Below are 11,057 nucleotides of genomic sequence, written 5' to 3'. Positions count from 1 at the left end.
CTCCCCGGGCAGAGCCGCGGGTGCTGCCCCCGGGCGCGGGGGGGACGCGCTCTGCGGAGCCCGGTCTGTCTGCCCAGGGTCCTGCGGAAGCCCGTAAACCCTCTCTGCACTCTGTGAAGGCGGAGGGGCAGGGCGGCATCCCCGCCCATGTCTCCGAGGTTCAGTCACCTTGGACAGGGAATTTAGATCAGTCTCTCTGCATAGTTTGTGGCAGGGTTCGAATCTTTCGTGCTACACTGACGTTTCCTTTGTTGCAGGGAAGATCTTGCTTTCCTTCATCTTTTTTTTTTTCCAAAATATTTCCTGCATGCTGCTTTTTATCGACTTTTAAGCCTAGATCCCGTGTGTTTTTATTTTGGAATCCGATATTCCTTTCTTTAAGAGAACAAGGATTTGTGCATCTGCCTTTTTACTAATGATGTAATTGTATGAACAGTTTATTTCAGCCTGTTGATAAGGTCCCGCATGTTCTGATGCGTGGAGCGGGGAGAGGTAATAGGAGGGCTGCTCTTTGATCTCATGTCCCAGAGAAACCCAAATCTCCTTGGCAGGAAAGGAAGCCATCCTTACTACAAACAGATGAAACTAACTTAACCACCTTTTCCTAAACTTGTAATTTCCAAGCAAACCACAGGTATAGAATAGAGAAGAGGGGTCTTGGGGTAAAGGCTTCTGTCATAAATTCTTGCAGAGGGTTTAGCAAATTTTCTTTGCCTGTCTTGCATCTTCCATGCCTAATATTTGGTGCATGAAAGAGGACTGAACTGGTTCAAATGGATTTATATTTCCTTTATTCTGATGAAGTAGAGTTTTAAAAATGTTGGCTATTAGGGATTGATGACTGGCCATTGCCTCTAACCAGATATCCTTCTAGTTACCTAGTCTAGAACCTGGCCTTTCCTACATGGTCCAGAGGAGAGGAACGAGTCACTTTCCTTCCCAAAGTGCAGCATTCAGGAACTCCCTAGATGACTTCACCGTTCCTCCTATAGCTAATTGTGATGATCTTCCTGTGGCACATAAAACAGTTGGTTCTTTCCTCTTACAATTCCACCTAGCAGCAGTGCTGCAGTAATAAGCACTTCTTCAGGGTCTTTAAGTCAAATAAAATAATCTTCATTTTAAATATTTAAGTATGTCTTTCTTAAGTCCTGCCTCATGTTAACAGATCCTATGCAGTGTATAAGATGTTGGATTCTCTCTGCCTGTATAGAAATGAGATAACAAAAACTATTCAGAAGAAATTGCTGATGGAAAGAAAGGTCTTTCGGGAACTAAGCACAGTCCATTACATTCTTTGTTAAAGAAAAATGTTTAATATCTCTTTATAATACAAAAATTGTTTCCTGAAATAATTATACCTAGAAATCATTAATTCTTACTTACTTGATGGATGATTACTTAAGAATCGTCTGTCATTTCTGTCCTGTACTCCTTATAGAGATGCAAATAACAGTTTTACTTTTAATTAGGCTGGCAAATATGAAATCTGTATGGATTTTTCTGAAGGACTTCACTAGTCAAATAAAGTTTTGATAGACCTAAGCCTTTTTTTTGCTATATTTTGAAGCCAAACAAATTGTTGACTTGATAAAATCGTAAAGGAGAGCTAGCTGTCATCCTTCCTTAATGACACTTTTGTAGATTTTTATTGATATGGGATTTGATGCACTCTATTATAAGACTTCTGGTTAAAAGCAATATAAATGTATATTTCTAGTATTTAGACCTTCTAAAACGAGCCTTTTGCCCAAACAATGAAGAAAGGAAGTGTGAGGATGCCCATTGAATCAAGGACTTCCCGTAGCACACACTGTAGTATTGAATTATGGGATAAATGTTTTTATGAGTGCCATTCATTACCCAGAGGCTGCTGTGCAGAAGTATGGCACAGGAGGACACAGCCCTGATGGTAAACCCTGTCCCAGCTGCTAGTGAGATTCAGGCACTCTCAGCAGACTACCGTACTTGGACCACATTCAAGCCATACAACTTCCATATGTGCCACTAAGTAGGGTTTTTTGAAGCATCCTGCTCTCAGCTGGTAAAAGAGACTTTGGTGAAAGAAAATATTTCTTTGCTTTACCTCTGTGTTCTTAGGTTCATCTCCTGTGGGAATTATTCTAGATTCTGCTTCTACAAGTCAACCTAGTACCAAGGAGAAAGGGGAGTAATACTGTTTTTCTGCTTGGCTGCTGTCCTCTGGGTTCTGAAAAGCAGCGTGGAACAGCCTGGTCTCCTCAATACTGCAGTTGTTTGAGAATTGCATAGAGCAGAGGTCTTGGCAAACCTGGGAAGGCAGCACTGCATTGGCTCATTCAGAGCTGTTTACAGCCATTAGGGTTGGGAACCTGGGCTTACGTTTCAGAAAAAAAAAAAATCTGATTTAATGCTAAGCAATATGTACGTCTTACTCTGGAGATAATGATGATTTTCTGCTAAACTGGATAGCAAAATAAATCAGTGGCTTTAATGCTTTTCTGAAAAATCTAGATTGTTTTTAATATTTTTTTTAAAGGAGCTTATGTTCTGGGGAAATCGATTTAGGGGAAGGGCTGATTAGTCTCCTAGATCTTCCTCTTAAAGATAAGTTTTACAGTCATTTGAAAAATGTTGGCTATAAAAATTCCTCTCCAGCATTGTAATTATGAGATCATTGAAGGCTTCAGATGCTTATCTGTCTTCAGGCCAGAGGGACTACACCTTTGTGGCGTGGGTCCAAGTCTCCATTGGGTGCTTTTTCTTTATGTAGTTTTGTAAGAATCGTACATTAACTTGGTTTCAGGTATTTCATACATCCTTAAGATTATAAAGGAAAGATGAAAATTAAATGGACTTTTCTTTCAGAGAGTTCTCAGTGAGGTTTAGTTATTCATGGTGTGCAAGTACAGAACAGTGGTAACTCCAATCTGGAAACCAGTGGCTTCTCAGTATTCTTGCAGTGACATCCTTTTCTTATCAAACCAATATTCTATGCGAGAAATAAGGACAGAATGGGCTTTAATGTAAGCCAATGCCTAAGCTCCCACTGATTTCAGTAGTAATGAATTTTGCTCCTTTATCTCTACACTTCTTTTGGGATGAACTTTAAAACCTGATAGTTATGTCTCCATATATTCCTTTTTTGTGTGGGAGGGTCTTTAATGATTTTGGTATTTTGTTTTCGGGGGGGGGATATAAGTTGCTCTAGCTTCAGCACTCAACCCTTTTGCAGGGAAAAGGGTATGAATAGTATGCATAGATGAAATTAGACATGTTAAAAGCTGTACATGTGGGGGGCTTGACAATTTGAAATGCTTTTAGGATAGGTCAAATAATTCAAGAGGAGAATTTAATCAAATGAAATCCCCCTTCAGAAACTAAGTTATCAGTTTGTTTATGTGACTTAGTCATCCCTTCCTATGTAGCATGATTGTTCATTCGATTCCAATTTACAGAACAACATGTACCTTTTTTATAGCAGTCATTAAGTTAATATGGGTGTCAGAATCTCAGGCTGCTAAACTCTGATGGGTAGCTTCTAAAGCAAGTATTTATCACATCCTCTTATGTTGATACATATATCGCAACAGGACACACAGCATAATGTTATGGCCAAGCCACTCGGCATATGCACAACAGTGCTGACTCGGGTGATATTAGCGTGCAGCAGAGCTTCCAATTTCATCTTGCATCTGTGACATAAGCATCAAGGTCACTTGTGTTAGGAATTATACTTTTCATTTAAACTGGCTTCTGTACCATGCTGTGCAGTAACACAGTAAATTGTTAATCTACAACATGCCACTTATTTTAAATTGTCTGTTTTGTTTACAAATGCTGCCTTTCCATGTATCTTCTGAAGTATTATGTGTAGTTCTTGGTTTTGCATACTGAGTTGCTTTTTTATTTGTGAAGTATGATTCCAGATTCAGTGGTATCTATGGTCTTATAGAAGAGCAAGCTATACCCAGCAGGCCATTCCCCCGGAGGCAGTTAACTCCCTGCTCCTGTGAAGTAAGTTGTCTGGTACTAAGTGGCAAGTTACTGCTGTTCAGTATTATTCCTCTGCATGTGGTAGCTCTTCCTGAGGAATTTTGCTCCACAGTTCCAACAGAGGCTGTAGCTTTGTTGGGATCAGCTTAATGAACTATCACAGGTGATATGACCAAGCAGTGATTCCTGGCTCCTGTAGAGCTTGAGACCATATCGCCACTGAAATATTTTTCTCTACTTGGAGCACTGACTATACATGGCATAAACCCAAGACCACATGAAGGTACTCAAATGAACCGGTATTTCTAAATAGAATCTAAATAAAGCATCAACAACTTAAAAGAGAGTGTGAACTTGAGTTCCAGCTAGCATTATTGTTCTAAATGCAGCTGTCTGCTCAAAAAGTAGTGATATGTAAAAATCCATATGGCCTGTTACCACCCACTTCTGCCCTTTAGGGCCTGTGCTGAGAAACTGTTAACATACAGTCTTCCTCTGTGGAGGAATCATGGTATAGAGCAATCATTGTGCTGTCCACTGAAGTAGATACTGTTTTGTTTTGTTTCTTTGATGTATGGATAGTTGGCTTTTCAAAAACTGTCTGTAAAAAGGTTCTGGTGATCATTTGTTAAGCACCTTGCAATATACTCAAAACAGAGCGTGCTTTTCCCAGTTCTCAGTAGAGAATGATGGGACATGATAGGAAGCAATTCTACACAGTTACTTTTTCCTAATGTTTTTTGTACTGTATCATGTAGTGACTCACAGGAGAAGTTATTTGCCCTTTCATGAACCCGTTGGATTGCATGCTGAGAATACAAAAATAAATGGGGTGATGATACAGAGAGTGAAGAATTATGTACCATCATGCCCTAAAAGCAGTGACTGCTGAAAAGCAATCTCCAAAGCCATCTGAACATCAGAGTGTTAAAATTAGGTTCCGGAACATAATTTCTAGGAAAACACTTTCCTTTTGGTAGGTGCCGCCAGGTGCATGAGCAAGGAGGGAAGGGTGGTGCTCTCTGATACGTTGCTGATCTGGACAATGAGGGGATTAGGACCTGCTGTAAGATGCAGGCACTGCTAACAGTACTTGCATTTTAGAGATGTTGCCAGTGCCTTAAAAACAACAATACAAACCAAAACAAAAACCCAAATAAGAACTAGTAAGAACTGGCGAAGAATCTAAACCCCAAATAATCCAAATACTCTAACAAGAGCAGTCTGTTAATAGGTGTGTCTGGACTGGGAGTGTCAGTGCCATCTTTAAAATTAACATTTCCATTCCACTTCGTGACTGTAGATGTCTTTCAAGTGGATGTAAAAATCTGACAAAGCAGAGTGCTTGAATTGTGTGCTTGGGTTCTGTAATTGACCAGGCCTTAAGGCACAAGAAAAATTAATAGTAAGGCATTGTTGCAATGAATTAATTTTGTGCTTGCTCAACCATTCAACATTTAAACATATGGAACTATTTTATGTGTAGGAAGAATCTCATGAAAGAGAGCTGTGTCGGCCTGGTTATTTGAGCCTGCCAGAGTGGAGATGAGAGCACTGATTGTTTTTGTCCATAGAGGAACTGATGTTTTACATCTGCTTTTTAACAAATAAAAATTAATATTGCTTCTGTTAGGTGAATGTTTTGTGTTCTCTTCAGTGTGTGAAGGTACAAAACTACTAGTGTGCCTCCCACCAAATCCTGTTGAACTCCTCATTCTCTAATTAATGTTAAAGAATTAGGTAAGAAATACCTGATTTATAGAGCACAGATCTAGGAGCTAGTAACTTGTGTTTTCTTTTCAAATCTAGCATCTGGCATAACTAACTTTGGATGTTGGAAAGTTATTGTGGTAATGCCTCAGCTGCTTCTTCTGTAAAATAGAGGTGATATCTTTATCACAGAAACTCCCTTGAGTATTAGCAGCAAAGCTGAATTTGATTTTTTTTAAACTTTTGTTTCCTATCACAGTTTTACTTTATTAAACAGAGGAAAAAAAAATTCTAAGAATAACAGGTATTTCATTTGTCTTTTCTGATAGTAGGTGTTTTTCCTAAGGTACTTGAGTTTCAGGTATTTGGAATAACTTTTTTTCTTTAAAGTACTTACTTCACAGCAGTATGTACAGTTACTGTAGAACTAAATTATATTTCGTATGTGCAGACACAGATCTTGTTTTCTGACTATCCTATGCTTTACTCAAGAAGTACGTGGCTGTAAATCTGCTTTATAGACAGTACAAATTGTGGGAAAGGTGACTTGTTGAGACTTCAGCTTTGTGGCTTCAGGAACTATCTGCGTTTCACTAATAGTGATGATTTTTTAAATCAATTTAGAGCTGATTTTAGGCATGTGTATTACATTTGTTGGCACAATATGACGCTGAGATTAACACAAGAGTGACTTAAATATATGAAACTTAAAAGTAAGGATTCAATAGTATGTACCGCAGAACAAGGATTTAAAACTAACTGAAATCCAAAAAATGGGATTCCATTAATGACTGAGGCTTATTAAAAACATTTGTTTTGTTTAGTTTCCAGCCAGCGCTTACATGTGAACAGCATTATGTGAACTCCATTTGTACTTTTGCCAAAGCAAAGAAGATCAGTAGGTCAAACTTTTAAGCTTGACCTACTTTTTTTATAGGTACCTCACAACAGCTCAACTTTTCCCCACTTATTTTCTTGCTAGTCTTGAAATAAAGTAGAGAGAACTAACTTCTCTTGCCTGCTGCAGTACAGTGTGTAGCATTTTCATCTTATGCATCCACCTAGTTCAGGTATCTTTTTCCAGCAATGGTTGGTACCTGTATATTTCAGAAGAGGGTAACTAGAGTGCCTCATGAATGAGGAAGAATGTTGACCTCTGAGATGTTAAATGTTGCTATCTATTTTAAAATCAAATACAAAATGACTTTTATAGAATGGTGGAACAAATACAATATGGAGGCAGTTTTTTTCCTTGTACAAATTAATTTGGGAAAATTATAAATTAATATAAATTTATACTCTATAAAATTTTAAGATTTTAAATCAATTTATTATTACATAATTATAAGTTTTTATTGTAATTCACAGTGCCTACAAATTTAGTAATGGACAGAGTCTTTTTTTGAGGGCTATATGCAGGAAAAAAGTTCTGTGGTAATTTTGCAGCAATCCCCTTATGTGTGCTCCAGCTGCTCTTAATCTCACTTTTCTTCCCCAAGCCTCTGACTGATGGAGATATACACAGATCTGAAAAACTGGAGATATGGCCAAGAAGAGGATCTGTGCAGGGTAGGTGCCTATTTTAAGGAGAGGGGAGAAAGCTAGAGCATTTGACTGGCAAAGCACTTATATTGGCCTAATTCCATAGGAACCTATATGGAATTAACAGTCGTAGGTTACATCCTTTCTCAGGGTGAAGTTCTTGGTTTCTTCCTATTATATCATATTTTATTTCCTATTTGATTTATTATCTTGTATATTTTGTATTTAAATTTTGTAAATTGAGTTGATTACAAGAGTTTGGTCTGTCTTAGGAAATGTAGTCTGATTGTGACCATTTGTCTGCAGGATGAGCTAATCAAATATGAAACACTAACTGCTAAGAGTTAGAGGTTCAAAATTCCACAGAGTTTATAGAGTCTAGTTCTTCTCTTTCAGCAAAACATACTCAGTCTATTATGTTTGGGTCCTTGGGATGAACTAAAATGCTCCCTTTTGAAGGCACCAAAAGCCTCCCAGGGATTTACTGCACTATCAGAAGCCAGCATTCGCTCTCCATGCAACGTAGTGCAATAAGCAACAGTTGGCTTCTACCCAAGAGCCTCATGGTAGCTGCAGTTCCATGCCATAAATTACAAAGAACTTTGGGATTATTAAGGATGACAGTCTCTCAAGGTGTAATGATTAATTACCCACTTAGATGTTTAAATATTTGTCCAGTTGAAGACAGTTCACATTAGGCCTTGAACTTGACCATGAACAATTCTTTGTGCAGTTGTTTGGACACTGCATTAGTAGGGCTGAGCTGTCTCTGAGCTTGGTGTATCCAAGAATTTAATAATCAAATGACAGTGTTCATGGGCAGTAAAGTCAAGTAGTTTACTTTTGTAGTGCTCATCATTGAGCCAACTTCCCAGTTTATAGTGTTGCAGTTCTTACTCCTGAGTTTCCTGTTCTCTTGCTCTGCAATCATTGCCCAGGTTCTTCTTGCCTTGTTTTCACTCCTCTTGCTGTGACTGCTTCCAGCTATTGGTGACAATGTAATTTGTATTTTAAGGAACAGGTATGGGATCAGAATAAAAGAGAATGGGACAAACTGGTTGTTCAGTGTGCCTCCGAACTGCTTTGCTGTGAATACTTCAAAAGAGCTGCTTTGAATCTAGGTTCTTTCTATACTTCTCAAATTGATGGCATGTATGCTAATGTTATTAGGATGTCTCAGTGAAACTGCTTGCTATAAAATCTTTGTATACATCTGAAATGAGATGGGTCCTGACTTCAATGATAGGCAGGGCAAATGTACAAGTAAGGGGGAGTGGTTTTATCTGTAACTTCATCAGTATGAGCTTAATGCATTAAACATACACAACCTTTAATTGTAATGTCTTTATACCAAAGCGAAGTGAAGAAAACTGATAAGAGGTGGTCATGAACCTCAAGTTTCCTGAAGGCTGATTTTTATGGACAAGGTAACTTGTTTGACTTGAAAATTTGCTTTAATGTGCAGTCTTTTCTGTGCAAAATAGAGATATTGTAAATCGCAATATTAGGAGATACCTTTTCTTAAGCATAGACAGCAACCAACGGTATTCCCACAGTCAGTGGAAGTGTCAGCTCCGGAACTGCCACAGTGGAATATTCTGATCTCCTTTCTTGAGGAGGAGAAAATGCACTGCAGCATCTGTGCCTGTTGATGTGAGGAGCGTTGTAGGCGTTGCATGCTGTGGGGGAAGAGAAGTCACAAGGGTGAAGAAAGAACTTTTTTTTCCTTAGGTTGAATTCCGTTCTGAAAGTAATCATGCACCTAAATTCATGTGTTAACGATATAGTTCTCCATTGTAGAAACTAGTGTGGGAAGAAGCATGTTTCACTTTGTTTTTTAAACCCACACTTAATTCAATTTAAAAACTATGCAACAAGATTGTACAGGAAACCTGAAAAAGTTGAATGGGCAAGAATTTCTAATGTGGTCTCATAAATTCTTTCAGTGGAATATTACTGGGTCACTCAGCAATTACAAGAAGCACCCTGAAGCTTAATACATGAAAAATGGTGAAATAAAGAGAGTAAAGGCTAGAAGTAGTAGTAGCTGTTTTACAAACAGAAGTCTGTTGACTTATGCCCAATGTAATCTGAAGTAAATACTCTCTGTAAGTGTATGTTCAGTAAGATGAAGTTGGTGGTAAAGACAGAGCATTTCTTCCCTGTTTATACTGAATCTAAAATTAGAGAGAATTCTGTTTCAGAATGTCAGTATAACAACTGTATAAACATATGTTAACAGATAGGCTCCTTGGAGCACTATATAACATCTGATTGCTTTTTAAGAGTAGTCCCACTTGTTCAGAAAGGACTGAGCCCTGCTGTAAGATAAAGTCATATTTTATTTCAGTAAAGTGCAAATTTAACTGTTCAGGAGTGGTCTGTCTTCTCTTATTCTAGACAAAAAATAAAGTCTCTAACTCTTACAGTCTATTTTTGTAGATGCTGATTTGTGATAAGGGAGAAAGTGTTATCACCACACAGGCAGCACCTGTTAATTGCCTAAATAATTCAGGCTTAAATTATGCAAGCTTCTAAAACAAGGACTTACCCTAGCAAAAGGGATAAGAAAATAGAACTTCAGGATAAATCCTGAATATGCTCCTTGCCTTGCTATTCTTCTTTGGTTTTGATTTTTTTTGTTGTGACGGAAACAACAAGTAAATGCCTAAATTTGGGAATTATTACTGCAGAAGGTTGATTTATTTTCCAATTTTCCTGAAAAGTTAAAGCTACTTTTTATGCTGGGGGGGGGCCCTAAAATGTTAATCAGCCAGGAAACTATGTGCTGGCTGTCCTTGAGGACAGATTGTATGTAGTTAAGCTATAAGTCAGTCTGTCTTTCAGCACATGAAGTGTTACTTGTAGAGAATAAATTCTTTGTTGGCCCTGTACCTAATCCCTGTTTAAAGTGCAGTTTAACCTGTATTGCCAGTTGTTACAAGCATGTAATACACAGATTTGGCAACAGTTAACAAGTGCCTTTAGGAATAAAAACTAAGGTTAGGTTTTATTCTTCTTGAAATATTACTCTAGTTGCAATGAAATACATCTTGGGACATTGAGGTGCTATTCTTCAATAGACAAAGGTGCCTTATGGAATAAAGTAAGTCTAGTAGACAGAGACAGCATCTTTTATATCCCCAATTAGTAGAGTGGGGGAAACTTTTGTGTCCAAGGAAGGACTTGCAAGACCAGAAATGTGCTTAATCTTTCCAATTATTCTAGTTGTTCTGATAAAAGGTATTACTTCTACCTGCAAACTTCCCTTCTCATGTCCTCATTGCTATAAATACAATCCTGCCATCAGTTATGTGATTTAAAGAAATTGCCACCAAATTGTTAGTACGCTTTATTTGCTTTTTGAATATTTTACTCTTTATTTAGCAAGGTCTGTTGTACTTTCTGGCAATTTGGGCCTAAAATTTGCTCTCAGCAGTGGACCAGGACAAAGTTAGGCTCAGCTGTAAGAAAGCATTCAAGCACATAAGGTGTATTTAGGCTGAGTGTTTGCAGAGCAGACATCTAAAATTTGGAAATATGTTTCTGACCATATAAATGACAAAAGGCATTTCAACGCTTCTCTGTTCACCTTATACCACTGGGTGATTCATAAGGTGATGGAAGAGCCAGATCAATGGGTGTCCTTGGAGCATGTCTGGCGCAAGCTGAGGTCAGCGCAAAGCACAACAGTTATGGCTGGCAGAGGAAGATGATCTTTATTCCTCCTGAATTTCATTTGAGAAAATGCATAAGCAATCTTTAGGGCAGGGCCAGAACCTGAATTTTCTCCCTACCCTTGAATGCCCTTGTCACTAGGCTGGAGAAGT

General features: G+C 38.2%; 1 protein-coding gene across 1 annotated transcript in view; it reads left to right on the top strand.

The window, feature by feature from the left end:
* Window positions 1-4,832: 4,832 nt before the first annotated feature.
* LOC104084013 (chromosome unknown open reading frame, human C16orf52) overlaps window positions 4,833-11,057 on the top strand; it is a 23,889-nt gene continuing 17,664 nt past the window's right edge. Inside the window, exons 1-2 of the mRNA XM_009587711.1 lie at window positions 4,833-4,853; window positions 7,185-7,254. Coding sequence (XP_009586006.1) covers window positions 4,833-4,853; window positions 7,185-7,254 — 91 coding nt within the window. The remainder of the gene's footprint in view (window positions 4,854-7,184; window positions 7,255-11,057) is intronic.

This window comes from Fulmarus glacialis, unplaced genomic scaffold (genome assembly GCF_000690835.1).
Source record: "Fulmarus glacialis isolate BGI_N327 unplaced genomic scaffold, ASM69083v1 scaffold45611, whole genome shotgun sequence".
Lineage (NCBI taxonomy): Eukaryota > Metazoa > Chordata > Aves > Procellariiformes > Procellariidae > Fulmarus > Fulmarus glacialis.
The sequence above is the reverse complement of the archived record's forward strand: the minus strand, read 5'-3'. Positions and strand labels throughout refer to the sequence as shown.